At 39.0% G+C, this 14,811-nt stretch overlaps 1 protein-coding gene across 2 annotated transcripts; it reads right to left on the bottom strand.

Moving 5' to 3' along the window:
• Positions 1 to 165: 165 nt before the first annotated feature.
• Positions 166 to 14,408, bottom strand: LOC141443465 (uncharacterized). 2 transcript variants are annotated; one of them, XR_012453032.1, is made up of 8 exons: positions 13,879 to 14,408; positions 12,496 to 12,708; positions 12,115 to 12,202; positions 8,000 to 8,152; positions 6,495 to 6,685; positions 5,391 to 5,960; positions 3,670 to 4,179; positions 166 to 3,141 (listed from the first exon to the last, which is right to left on the bottom strand). XR_012453032.1 is itself a non-coding variant. In XM_074108767.1 (7 exons), exons 1-7 carry the CDS (start codon positions 14,184 to 14,186, stop codon positions 4,149 to 4,151), a joined length of 1,554 nt encoding a protein of 517 aa, XP_073964868.1. In that variant the 5' UTR covers positions 14,187 to 14,408; the 3' UTR covers positions 166 to 4,148. The 2 variants fall into 2 exon arrangements, 1 of the variants encoding a protein (XP_073964868.1); XM_074108767.1 differs by having other exon boundaries at positions 166 to 4,179.
• Positions 14,409 to 14,811: the final 403 nt, after the last annotated feature.

Below are 14,811 nucleotides of genomic sequence, written 5' to 3'. Positions count from 1 at the left end.
GGGGCCACGGAAGTTCGTTGTTAAAACGAAAATACTAATAAATATAATTGTTTAATACATTAAAGTACTTTGAACATTAAACTACCTTGAGACTCACTCATATTAAATATAATGAACATAACGCACGTCTTAAATCTAGTGTTAGCTGTGGTACTTCAGCTGTTGAATAAGGTTACCGGTATACCGTTCAGTTACTTTGTTTATCGAATTGCAAAATTTTATTTTGTCTAAAATCGGCCATTTTGTAAAACATATTCACAATATGATTGGCCAACTAACAGCAATACATCAATGACGATTTCGCAAGGGAGTTTCTACACGCGAGTCCGTTTTACAAAAAAAAAAAAATTGCAAAAATAAAGATTAGCCTATATTAATTGTTCAGAAGTTTATGAAAATACTCCACAAGCCTATAATGCTCTGGTCATTTCTTTAAAACCTGAACGCCAGTTGGATTTGAAAAGTTCGTATCACAAATGTCGATGAGTAAACTAAAATCAACCATAAAATGCACTGAATAAAATTAATTTAGAAAGTTCTCGATTTTGAGATACGACCTTTTTTCAAAGTAGGTACCATTCCTATCTTTTGTCCTTATCTTTAGCACTGGTGTTAACATTTCAAAGAAAGAGAGAGGCTTTAAAATTACGAGGACAAACATGTACATATGTTATTTATATACTCTAGGAGAGCTGCCTGTATCGAACTAACCTATTTACTAAATATTTTACACTATTTGCATCAACTTATGAGTTAAGAATACTTCGTTCATTTTACGAATACAATACGGTATTCAAGCTCTTTTATAAATCCTGCCGTGAAGCAGCAGTGCTTGCACTGTTGTGTTTCGGCGTGGAGATCAAGACAGCCGGTGAAATTACTGGCACTTAAGGTATCCCACCTTAGGCTTCTAGGTTGGCAACGCATCTGCAATCCCCCTGATGTTGCAGGTGACTATGGGTGGTGGGTGATCTCTTACCATCAGGAGACCCACTTGCTCGTTTTCCATCCAGTGGAATAAAAAAAAAGTTTTATAATAAGCAACAGCGAAGCATTCATCCTGAATAAGTTACTCTGAAAATAAAGATACTGACCTACCTACTTAAACATTTTTTTTGTTATTTAAACACAATATGGACTTTTTTGTATGAAAGAAATGCGAAAAGCTATTATGTATATTGTATATACTTGTTAAAAGACAATAAGGGCCACTCGAGTTTCATGCATCGGTAAAATTATATCAAATTTTAGGGTTCCGTATTCCGTACCCAAAGTGTAAAAACGGAAACCCTATTACTAAGACTTCGCTGTCCATCCGTCCGTCTGTCACCAGGCTGTATCTCATGAACCGTGATAGTTAGACAGTTGAAATTTTCACAGATTATGTATAACTGTGGCCGCTATAACACATACTAAAAACAGAATAAAATAAATATTAAAGGGGGCTCCCGTACAACAAACACGATTTATTGCCGTTTTTTGCTAATGTCTAATAAATATAGATGATACGGAACCCTTCGTGCGTGAGTCCGGCTCGCGTTTCGCCGGTTTAATATTTTCATCAACTTTCTTCGAACATAATGTAATAAGGTAATATTTTTAGTGCTGTTTCTCCAAAAACACCCAATTTACCATATGTAAAGGTAAAATAAACGTAGTACAACATAAATATAATAATCCTCAGATTTACCATTACTTCTACATACAAAAAATATTTTCCGTTTTGTATTCAGCGCGAAATTTCATCAAAATCTTTTATTTTTATCCAATAACGCAGTAACATCGACGAATTATTAAATTTAAGATACAATAACAAAAAGGGCGGACAGATTCAATTTTCAAACATCCTATGTGCCATTTCTAGTGCATGCAAAAATAAATCTTGGACAAAAGGCGTAGCGTTGAAATACGTTATTCTAGAATTGATACATAGGACGTTGTACCACTGAGAAAAATGGGTTTCTCAGGAATGAGGGTTTATCCTTTTCGACAGGAGAACTATCGTTAGATGGCGTTGGTATCGTGCGGTCCGTTTGACGTTTCAGTCTTGCTTGCGATTGGCTCATTTAGATATTTAACCAATCACAAGCGTGACAGAAACGTCAAACGGACGTCACAATACTAACGCCATCTAGCGATATTTCACCTGCCGAAAACCCCTCATTGAGGCTTCTATCGCTCTCGCTTACTGTTGTCAAGTAAGAAAGAGACAAACACAGTCTCAACAAACATGGAAGTTGTCTATCCACCTCTTTCCTTAACAATAATCCTAATTATATGTTAAATACATACATTTACTTATTAAATAAGTATTTACTTTAAGCAATATTTTCCCAGATATTTTTTTTATTAAAAATCGAGGTTAAAATTGAAATCGTCAGCTTTCTCTTTCCAACAGTACAGTATTGCAGCAATAATTCGCTATCCAGTCAAAGATTTAGAAGTTTAGATAATATGTCTTGCAACGAAAAAGTGTAGTAACATTAGACCATACGGCGCGGTAGGTACTGAGAAAGTACTGCCATCTCTTTCTGTCTTACGGCAATTGCCAACACTTTCTCTGTCATAATTCCAAATGAGTGAGCTCACTCATTTCGGAGTTGACACATTTCGGCGCGGTCAAAGTATGATAAGGGCGTATCTAAGGCTGTGTTCCCACCAGAGATATGCAAGGAAGCGTAGCGAGGAATGTGGTTCTAAAGAAGCAATAACGCTTCATTTACCTAACCTCGCTCCGCTTAGTTGTTTCCACTGGAGCTGCGCTGAGCGACAGGTAAATTAAGCGTTTCTATTGATTCATGACAAACATTCCTCGCACGCAGCCTGAACTTCTAAATCTTTGTATGCAATAAGAAGCGAGAACTCCTTTCTGATTAGCAAAATTATTTTTGCTAGCCAATAACTCGCGTAGTTTGTAACAACCAATCAGCGAGCAGCATTGGCAAGGAAGGACCCAGAGGTGGGTTATGGGGGGTCATGATCCCCCCCCCCCCGGCCATGGGCTGCGTCTAGGACAACAGGCGATATTTTTCTAAACTCCTTGATTATAACCTTTTCGACGCTAACGACTCATATTATACGCACCGCAGGTTCCACGCCGATGACCTATATATACGTCCATTACTTCAATGCAAAAGCAACCTTCGTTCAATTATGTATTGTATTACGTAGGGGTGATGTCTGAACGATGTCTTTTGTATTTGACGTAGCGGCGAAAAGGTTAATAAAGTTAATATCTTTCTGCGACAAAAGATAATTGATTTTGTTATTTTAAATTAAAAAAAAAAACGGTTACGGTGGGTCAAAATTATTTTAAGGATCGGTGTGGTCGATCCTTAACTCGATATCTGGTGATTATTGCCGGCAACGAATCGCCTTAAAAATTGCCTGTACAAAAGTACTGCATAGAATTTAGTCATTTTTGATGAATTGATGATCCTTGTGACTTGTAATTAAAGCTCTTCTACAGCGTAAGTGTCAAATCATCATCATCTCATCCTATAGGTACGCTTAGATCATCCGTACGTTCGATCGTCCCGTCCAAACTATATAAAGTTTGAAATAAACATATGTAGGTACGCTTAGACCGTTTAAACTATGCGTCAAATTTAACCTTTTTGGACGCCAACGACTCATATATACGTCCATTACATCAAATGCAAAAGCAACCTTCGTTCAATTGCGTTAAGGTTCAATTTTAGGCATTGCAATATAGAAGCCTGGTGTATGGGTGATGTCTTTTGTATCTGACGTGCCGGCGAAAAGGTTAAATGTGATGTTCACTATCAGTAAGATATTTTTTCACGAAAGTATGATACATATACTAGCGTCGCGCCCCGGCTTCGCGTGGCAAAGCCCGGTTTTTGTAAAAGCCTACTAATACGTGGAATGACATAGCGAGAGTTGTGGGCAACACATGAGATGCAAGTGGCGATTTGTCGTTCATTCTAGCGTTCTAATCGAAGGCACCTCCCTTTGTCCAGCAGCGGACGTCTTCCGGCTGATGATGATGATGGCATTCAGTCACAGGGATCATACTAAAATGACTAATAAAATATTCATGTTTGACATTGTCACGTTGGCAGCGTTTTTAAAATCTGTACACATATTTATTCAGCTTAAAACTATATATTTACTATTTCTCGAGCTTATTTGCGAGGAGGCGGCACTTTGTGGATTCTGTGAAATGAAAAATATAAGTGTGAACAACGAGTTACTATAAATATAACCAATCTCAAACCAGAGGCATTAATGTCTATTATAATCGGGGATCGGACAGTTTGCCGTGAATTATTTCGAATGCGGAAGGTAAAAAACAGGTTTGAAATGTCGAAAATTGATAGGTCGAAATTGTTTTTCATAATATTTTTTGGTCGAAAAATTGTTTAGTATAACATTTGTATCGAATGCATTATATAGGTATAAAATTGTTATTCCGAATATTGTTACCACAAATTTTGTCTGGATGACGAATATGAATTTAACGACTCTGAGGCGAAGTCGACGGGCGGAGCTCCTATTCCGCCTAGTTAAGGCGCTTCGAGCCTTAGCACAATACTAACCTAACCTAACCTACAGTTGAGCAATCATGTTACCTGGGTTTTCTTTATTGCGGGGGGCTCCGCCCCCCGAGCCCCTCTTGTAGGGCTTTGCTGTTTCGCCTATCCAAGTATCAAATATTCATTCTTTTCATTCATTTTTTTAGGACATTGAATATTAGATTAAATCATAATTCGATCTAACAATATTACGGATTTAGCATTTAAGTAACAACGTAGCAGTTTGGCGAGAATATATAATGTGTAGTACCCAAGTTGTAATTTGAATATATAAATAAATAAAAAAGTAATAAAAAATGTAAACTAAACAATTATAGACCAAAGGTGCTTTAGGCACAAAAATATGTATGCAAAAAAATCTTTATGCAAAAAATAAGTATGCCATACAATATTATACCAAACAATTTCGACCAAAAAATTTTAGGAAAAAATATTTTAGATAAAATTTTAGTAAAAAGCACCCTGCATTCTTGCCTCCTTAGAAAAAGATAGCCTCAAATTTCACACTTATTTGATCAGTGCTCAAACACATGAAAGGTTAAGTGAATTTTTTTTTTTTGACATTAAATTTCAATTTCTAGAGATAATGTGGTTAAATAAGTAAAAGATCTTATCGTAAGCAAGACAGGAACAAAATAATCGCAATTTTCATACCGATACGTGTGACAAGAGGGAGGGCGGCTAGAAATGGCCAAAATTGGTGTCACGTACTTTATCGATGACCCCCTAGCCCTAGCGACATCACGCCTGCTAAGAAAACCTCATTCTTCACAGACAAAGTCGCGGCCAACAGCTAGTTTTAACATAAAAGCGAATCAAAAAAATACTCACTCAGTTGTCCCGTTTAGTCCTTCCTTGAGTTGAAAGTTCACACCGCTCTTGAACACCTTCAACACTTCCTTCTTCCCTTTGTAACTACCTTTGTCCTCTATACACTCGGCTATATCGTTCAAAAGACTGTTAACAACCTCCATCTGTTCAGCCGTGAATTTACCCAAAAACCTTAGCTCTTTATAAGCCTTAGATTCAGCGAATTCAAGGAAAAACTCCAGCATTTTAGCTTCAACACCGACTTCTTCAACAGTAACATCATCTTTAGCTATATTACAATCCTTCTCAAACTTGTTACTTATGTTCTTAGGTTCCTCATCTTTCTTAATACTCTTCTTTATACTTTTTAAAAATGGATTCTCATCGTCATCCATGTCCATGCCTTTCGCATCATTATCATCATTTTTAGCTTCATCATCGGCTTTTTTCATTTTTTTACTGTCGTTTTCTTTATCATGGTTGTCGTTAGAACCCTGTGGTGTCGGTTCGTCAGTTGGGTCTTTAGGTTGGAAGTCGTCTGGCGTCACTAGATACACATGTTCCGGGGCTTCTTTGTATATGCTTATTTGACTGCAAATAAAAAAATAACTGTTAAAATTATTATTAACCCCCGACGCAAAAAGAGGGGTGTTATAAGTTTGACCGCTAGGCGTCTGTCTGTGGCACCGTAGCTCTTAAACGGGTGGACCGGTTTGAATGCGGTTTTTTAATTTGAAATCAGGTTTTTTAGCGATAGTTCTTAGACATGTCGGGTTTGAAGTGACAAAGTCGGGGGTTTTCAAACCTTTTTGTAGGTTAGGTTACGGCTTATTTATACAAGGGCGCGCGAAAATGCATATAAATCTCAATTCTCGTCTCGTTTCGTCTTGTCTCGCCTCGCCGGTGGAAAATCACCATTACGCGGTGAGAGCAGCGGCAAGCGCATGTTTGCCGTTTGATAATTAGATTATTTGATACAAAATTGATGAGCGTCAAACGCATTGCGTTTAACCGTAGGTCGCAGTTCTAACCTCACCTAATATACTTTTCTGGTAGCAAGTCGTTTCTGACACGTCTGTAAAAAGGACATTTAAAGTAGAATATGTATATTAATAATGTAGTTACCGATGCGGCGGGTCGCCGTCGCTGACGGTAGCCAGCTCGTACTGGCTGCAGCTGGCGATGTCGGCGACCAGTTGGTACTGCGCGGCGGAGCCCAGTGCGCCCACGTCGCGCTCGCCGATCACGCTGTGCACCAGCGAGTGGATGGAGCGACGCTCGTGCTGCCGGAGGGACGCATCGAACAGTAGCTCTATCTGGAAGGGGCCCCCCAATGGGGGGTCTATCAGAGTTGTGCGAGGAATGTGTTTATGGTTTGTGTTTACGGGGTCCGTAAAAGTAACAAATTTGGAGTTGAAATAAAAAAATACAAAAAGACTCCAAAAAATCAATCATAATTTGATTGCTAAGTAGCGACATCTCTTGTCTGGGTGAGCGGTTGGTTCCGAAAGAATGTGACGTCTGTCGACGCAACATAGATGTCGCTAGTGCTGCTGCTTAAGTAGCATAGTAGAAATAAGCAACCTGAGATATGTATGCATAGGAAAAATTCGTGTCTAGATTCCTGTCCAGCAGTGGTGTAGGGGTTATAGCACGCAGCACGGAATGCTGAGGACCTGGGCTCGATTCCCAGTGCTGGTCTCTTTTCCTGGTTTTTCTGTGGATCCATGTCTCAGTTTGTATTTACGATAGGAATGTGTTTGTCATGAACCAATAGGAACAGGGCCGGGTTTAGAGGTCTGGAGGCCTTGGGGCAACTAAGGGGTGGAGCCCCCCCTCCCGTCGCCCAAACTATTTTCCAAATAAAATGAGGGCCATTTGAGATTTTGATATTTTACTAGTTGCCTGATTGATGTAAATAGTGATCACTCGTCGGTATTTGAAAAATCTTTTGTGGAGGCTCCGGGGCTGTTGCCTCGTTTGCCCCCCCCCCCCCTAAATCCGGCCCTGAATAGAAACGTTTCATTCACCTATCCTGGCACAGCACAGCTCTAGTAAAACAGCTCAGTGAATAGCGAGGATAGGTAAATAAAGAGTTTCTATTGGGATCCCCATCGTTTGCCCGAATTTCATATGTCCGAATGTATCGTTTTCTAGAATTTTCATTTGCCATAAAGTAATTTATTTCTGAAATAGTAATTTCTTCAGAGTTGATATTAAACTAACCTAACCTAACCTACTGCATTCTATATGATGGCATTTAAAAAAATCCTGAACACAGCACGGTTCTATATATTTTATGGCAAACGTTGGTATGGCAAGTGAAATTCGGGCAAGTAAAGGTAAACGTTTCTATTGGTTCATGACTATCATGACAAACACGAAAATTATTAAAAATAATTCGTAACAAAACGGACACATCCATAAGTATAATATTTTGGGGACACATCTGAAGACCCCGTGTTTACAACTCGGAATCATGAACTGAGTCTGCCTCCCAAATTTTGTTGAAATCGGAGAGATAAACTCAGGGTACAACCTTAAATAGAAATTCCCATCAGACAAAGATGAAGTATATCTCGTCTCGCTGGCTTTGCTTTAGTTTTGTCCAGTCTCAAATAGTACGGTACCTCGGTGTCATCCTGCACGAATTGCAGCACGTGTAACAGCACGTTGGTGCGGAAGGCGTCCCGCTTGGAGTGCTTCCTGGGCGGGGGCTTCAGCGGAGGCTTCGCGGGCAGCGGGGGCGTCGTGCGCTGCCCGAAGCCAAGCGTGCTGAAGGCCTGGAACATGTCATTGGATGGTTTCCGCGCTTTGAGCTCGTGTCCAGTGGCGTAGCTAAGGGGGGCGGCGGGGGCGGCCCGCCCCGGGTGTCACCCGCTTAGGAGTGTCACCCGACCGTGCACATCAGCAGTGTTATTTTGAACATGAAACTACCGTGAGACTCACTCATTAAATATATTGGACCCGGATAACTCACGACTTAAATCGAGTTTAGCTCGACATGTTTTTCATTCCGCGGAAAGTGCGTGAAGCCATCGAGATTAGTCGTCGTCCGAATTTCAACCGGGATAGTGGACGGTACCTCCGAGTTGGAAAACGGTGTTAAATACTCGTGCTGCGTCATCGGTGTGTGTGAACGTACCTTTACAGAGCGATGTTGTTAGTGTTGTGTGCTACCCTACATTTGACAGTTGTAATGATGATGAAAACGACGTGAGTTATCCGGGTCAATATATTTAATATCAGCAGTGTTAACTATAAAAATTCCTAAAACTGTGTCAGATTGCATAACCGCTATAACGTAACGTAAATGTAACCATAATTGATAATAATAGGTGCGGTGCATACCTGCATAGCCAGTTTTTCTTTCATTTGTTTTGTGGTGACACCCATAATCCTACTAATATTATAAATGCGAAAGTTTGTGAGTGAGTGAGTGAGTGAGTGAGTATGTTTGTTACTCTTTCACGCTGAAACGGCTGGACGGATTTGGATGAAATTTGGTATGTAGATAGCTGAACATCTGGAATAAAACATAGGCTACTTTTTATCCCGATATTCCCACGGATAGAGATAAAATCTCGAAATATCAACCGCTGGGCTTAGAGTCATGAAATTTGATAAGTAGGTAGCTGGACGTTTGAAATAACATAGGCTACTTTTTTATCCCACGGGATAGGGATAAAATCTTGAACTAATAATCGCTGGGCTTAGAGCCCTGAAATTTGGTATGTAGATAGCTGAACATCTGGAATAAAACATAGGCTATTTTTTATCCCGATATTCCCACGGGATAGGGATAAAATCTCGAAATAACAACCGCTGGGCTTAGAGTCATGAAATTTGATAAGTAGGTAGCTGGACGTTTGAAATAACATAGCCTACTTTTTATTCCGATATTCCCACGGGATAGGGATAAAATCTGGAAACAACGAAATAACAACCGCTGGTTTATAGTCATGAAATCTGGTAAGTAGGTAGCTGGACTTCTGGAATAACACATAAGTAGTCTACTTTCTATCCCGATATTCCCACGGGATAAAATGTTGAAATTTCAAACGCTGGGTTTAGTCTTGAAATTTTGGACAGTTGTTCGTGAGTTAACCTGCACAACCCTGCAAAGGTATGTGTGAAGTTCCCATCCCGCATTGGGCCCGCGTGGGATCTACGGTCAAAGCCCTCTAATTCTGAGAGGACGCCTACTTTTTATCCCGGTATTCCCACGGGATAGTGATAAAATCTCGAAATAAAAACCTCTGGGCTTAGTCATGAAATTTGGTATGTAGGTAGTTGGACGTTTGGAATAACAGATAGGTGACTTTTTGACCCGATATTCCCACGGGATACCTAGGGATAAAATCTTGAAATAACAACCGCAGGGCTTAGAGCCATGAAATTTAGTATGTAGGTAGCTGGACCTCTGGAATAACACATAGGCTACTTTTTATCCCGATATTCCCCCGGGATAGGGATAAAATCTTGAAATAATAACCGCTGGGCTTAGAGTCATGAAATTTAGTATGTAGGTAACTGGACGTCTGGAATAACACGTAAGGGACTTTTTGACTCGATATTCCCACGGGATACCTAGGGATAAAATCTCGAAATAACAACCACTGGGTTTAGAGCCATGAATTTTGGTATGTAGGTAGCTGGACCTCTGGAATAACACATAAGCTATTTTTTACCCCGATATTCCCACGGGATAGGGATAAAATCTTGAAATACTAACCGCTGGGCTTAGAGTCATGAAATTTGGTATGTAGGTAGCTAGACGTCTGGAATAACACATAAGCGACTTTTTGACCCGATATTCCCACGGGATACCTAGGGATAAAATCTCGAAATAACAACCACTGGGCTTAGAGCCATGAAATTTGGTATGTAGGAAGCTGGATGTCTAGAAAAACACATAGACGACTTTTTGACCCGATATTACCACGGGATACCTAGGAATATTCACTACATGGACAAGAACCTCTTCCTTAAACTCTACAAGACTTATGTGAGACCGTTGTTGGAGTATGCCTTCCAGGTCTGGAACCCATACTTCAAAAAGGACATTACCCTTTTAGAAAGAGTGCAAAGGAGAGCTACAAAAATGGTACCATGTCTGCGTAACAGGGGTATGAAGACAGGTTGAGAGAGTTGGGACTTACCACCTTGGACAGGCGGAGGCAGCGTGGTGATCTGATCGAAACCTACAAGATATTGACCGGACACTATAATGTACCTGAACTAAGTGACATATTTACACGGAGCATGAATGAGAGGCTGCGAGGTCACTCTCTGAAACTGATACGCACTCTAAGTACAAGCAACCCCAGGCGCCATTTCCTGGGCAACCGCGTCGTGAAACAGTGGAACAGTTGCCCGAGACAGTGATCAGTGCACCTTCAGTGAATACTTTTAAAAACAGACTTGATAAGTACTTTGAAGACAATTACACAAGTGAACAATGATATGCACGCATCAGCTATAAGCTGCCTGTGCATTATATAAATAATAATAATAATAAAATAATAATAATAATAATAAAAAAAAAATAATAATAATAAAATAATAATATAATGTCGAAATAACAACCGGTAGGCTTAGAGGCATGAAATTTGGATGTAGGTAGTATGTCTGGAATAACACATAAGTACGCTACTTTTTATCCCGATATTCCCACGGTATAGTTTTGTAACTAAGGGACCCCATACATCCCTGTATTATTATTATTATTATTATTTCGTATTTTTTTTGTCTTTAATTGTATACTGTAGTTTTTAAGTATTTTATTTGTAATTATTTTATTTTGAAAAAATGACTTTCTGCCAAGTTTCTTGCGGCGCATTCTTCTTGGCAATGATGGTCTTTCCGAAAGCGCTGGTAGTATAAAAAATGACGTGCAAATTGCCCATTGCGGCCTATTTACTGAGTAAATGATTCGAATTTGAATTTTGCATTTGAATTTGGATAGGGAAAAATTTTGAAACTTCAGCACTGGCTTTAGAGTCTTGAATTTTGTACAGTTATTCACAACACAACCTCAATGAAGACCACAATATAAATATTGGAAATTTCCAGGGGAATTTTGTAAAATACCGAAAATTTCAATTGCAGCTACCACACCGAATAGTTTACGCGTGCGAAGCCGCGGGTAAAAGCTAGTATATCTACATATAACATGCTAGCTATGCCACTGCTTGTGTCAACCGTCATTCGGGCATGGGTGCAGGTACAATCCTATGCACGCGACGCGCAGTCAGCGCTGCTCATACTATTGTTCAACAGGCGGCCACACGTTCCGTGTAAACCAGTGCAGTTAAGGCAGACATAGCCACCTCCGTTCGCTGTGAGTAAAGCTCTACACAGACCAAACTTTCCTGATTTTCACTCATAACTATTAATTACCACACTCGGGACTTATCATGCTAACAACAAATAATAATTTACCTTCAATATTTCGCGTACATTGCAGTGGTCTTAGTCACGAGTAGACTGGTGATTAGTCCCGTGGTAACAGTTATCTTGCTCGCTAATCCTGCTGTGAAGCAGCAGTGCTTGCATTGTGTTTCGGCGTGGAGAGTAAGACAGCCGGTGAAATTACTGGCACGTGAGGCCATCTTAGGCCTCTAGGTTGGCAACGCGACTGCAATACCCCTGGTGTTGCAGATGTTTATGGGCGGTGGTGACCTCTTACCATCAGGAGACACACTTGCTCGTTCGTTCCAGTTGTATTAAAAAAAAAACTTACATATTGAGGATCTGGAGTAACTGGTTCCACAATGCCATCACTGGTCTTCCCGAGAGCACCTCCCTGCCAACCCATCTTCTGCATCATGCTGCAAAGGAGAATAACATAATAACATTTAGGGGCTGCTTCACTTACCATTGATTAGTGTTAACTGACGGTTAAATGTGATGCCATCTCTGTCTATTCGAACAAAACAAATAGAGACGGCATCACATTTAACCATCAGTTAACACTGATCAATGGATGGTGAAACAGCCCCTTGCTTTTTCAACCCTATTGAAAAACTAAATATTTTCGTTTTCCAGACCTCTGGGGCTCAGCAGAGCAAACTTTGTGTATGACTCACCTAAGCTAAATTAAAATATTCTAAAATTCACTCACGACTCGGCTTTGCTGACGGAAACCCTTGGTGCGTTAGCAAGCTGCTTGTAGAGCTTCTGTTTGTTCCTCAATACCTCCTTCCGTTCACCTTTCTGCCGCATGACCACGAGTGCACCACGGCCCGGCTTCACCCAGCTCTGCTTGGTCCAGTCGTAGCCCCATGGCCGAGAGTCAGACAGGAACGGGGGCTCCGAAGACTCCAAAGGTGCTTGACTGCAATGTCATCATGAATTGAAAAATTGATACTATAATTAATGTTTCTTTGAACAAAACTAACATACTTAGTGATTATCTACATTGATGGATAGAAATAAAATGTTGATGTATAAAATTTTCATAACAACAATTTAAAAAATATATTAGCTCTAATATAAGACTGACCTAATTGCAAATTTTTACCTTTTCGAGATTATATGTCATAAATTATCAGTGATTTTTGGAAAAAAAATCAATTAGATTATTGTTGTCTTATAGTTTGCATACAAATTTTAATTCATAATCCAGGCTTAATTCATAATATATGTAATGTATTCATAAAGTAATAGTGTAATCATCCTAAGTAATATTATTAAATCAAAAATGAAATCAAAATCAAAAAATATATATATATGTCGTAAGATGGGACTTAGAGCCGGGATCCGACCCTAACATGATCAATGTGGGCATAACAAGTGGGATTCGGGCAGAGAATGAAACTATTTTGAATAACTAATAACAGTCCACTAATTGTGCTCAAGATAAACATAGTAATGACCATACAAGGACCATACTCATAATTCTACATATATGTTTATTTCATAACAATTTATACAATTAATTATATGATTTACCTAGCTAATCTTTATTTTTAAAGATTCTACTTGCTACGCTATGAGTTGCCCTTAATAATTAAATTCTTGCCTAGCCCTAGAGCCTATTTATTTCCATTATGAATTACTTATAGAACATATCATGGTTATGTCACAGATGCATGTGTTACATATTTAAATTAATTATTACACTAATTAATATATAAAGATTTCAAAATTACATATTTCATGTCTTAATAAATTAATTTAACAAAAGCAAATGTGACTATGTTTGCTTGGGTGTTTGTTTGTTATGTTTTCACACTTAACCACCAATTTTGATGTAATTTGGTATGGAAATAGCTCAAGACCCTAGAAAACACAGGATAGTTTTTATTGTGATATCATTTAATAATAATGTACTTAAATCTGTTTAATAAAATATATACCTCGTTGAATTCCTTGCCGGATTCTTCTCGAGTTTTTTCCGAACCAGTGGTAGATTTTTTTTTGACATTCATAAGTGCTTGTTATAGCCTAAATTGAATAATGATATTTTGACTTTGAAAATATGAATAATTATTTGAATACATACACATCCTCATTCCTGCTCCTAAAAAGGTCCGGGTCTTTATAAAGCTCCTCTTTAGTTATAATATAGGGCTCTGGTGCTCCGGCGGCCGCCGTCACGACCTCCGCCGGCTTGTCCGGGGGCTCCGCGCTCCGCTCCTGCTCCTCGCAGCACTGCGTACCCGACTCAGTGGGCGAACAGTCGTCATATCGATACGACAAGTATGAAACTCGAAAATTATCAGTGTCGTAGAAAATCGAGCTCTGGAATAGATTGTAATGCGGGTAGTAGTCTTGGGAACCGTGCGGCGCCTCCTCCCAACAATTTTCCATTATTGTTTACATAAGAAAATGGTAAGTTGTACACTAAAATAACTCGAAGGTGACACTGCTTTAACGGGCCGTTGCTGGAAAACGAAAGGAATTTTCGGTGGAAATACTATGTATTGTTGAAGTGGATGGGCATAGCGTTTATTTCACGGTAAGTTTTATTGTGTTTATCTCTGCTATTTTGATTTATACTATTTATTTTAGCTGCGACGACAACAATCGCAGAAAAACAAATGTCAACTTGACATATAAGGTAAGGTTTCAGTTGCCACCGTGAAAAATAAATACCTTAAATTTTCAGCGTTTTTATCGTAACCTCAAATAAAGAGTTTTTTTTTGTACGGGAACATTGACAAAGTGTTGCAATTTGGTTGCAATATTTCACCGCGGCAATTTTTGAAAATTATTGCAATGTTCTTGCGGGATATTTACGTTGTTGCATTATCCTGCTAACTAATTTAATTACCTTGAAACATACATCTCAAATCAAACACATATTGCTTTTTACTTGTATTCAAATATAATATAAATATAATTTTTCAAACAAAGCAACCAACAAAAAGAATGACGCTTTATTGAACACAAAAACAAAACAGAAAACGTAAAATATACTTACTTTGAATATGCC

This window comes from Choristoneura fumiferana, chromosome 27 (genome assembly GCF_025370935.1).
Source record: "Choristoneura fumiferana chromosome 27, NRCan_CFum_1, whole genome shotgun sequence".
In the NCBI taxonomy this organism is placed as follows: domain Eukaryota; kingdom Metazoa; phylum Arthropoda; class Insecta; order Lepidoptera; family Tortricidae; genus Choristoneura; species Choristoneura fumiferana.
The sequence above is the reverse complement of the archived record's forward strand: the minus strand, read 5'-3'. Positions and strand labels throughout refer to the sequence as shown.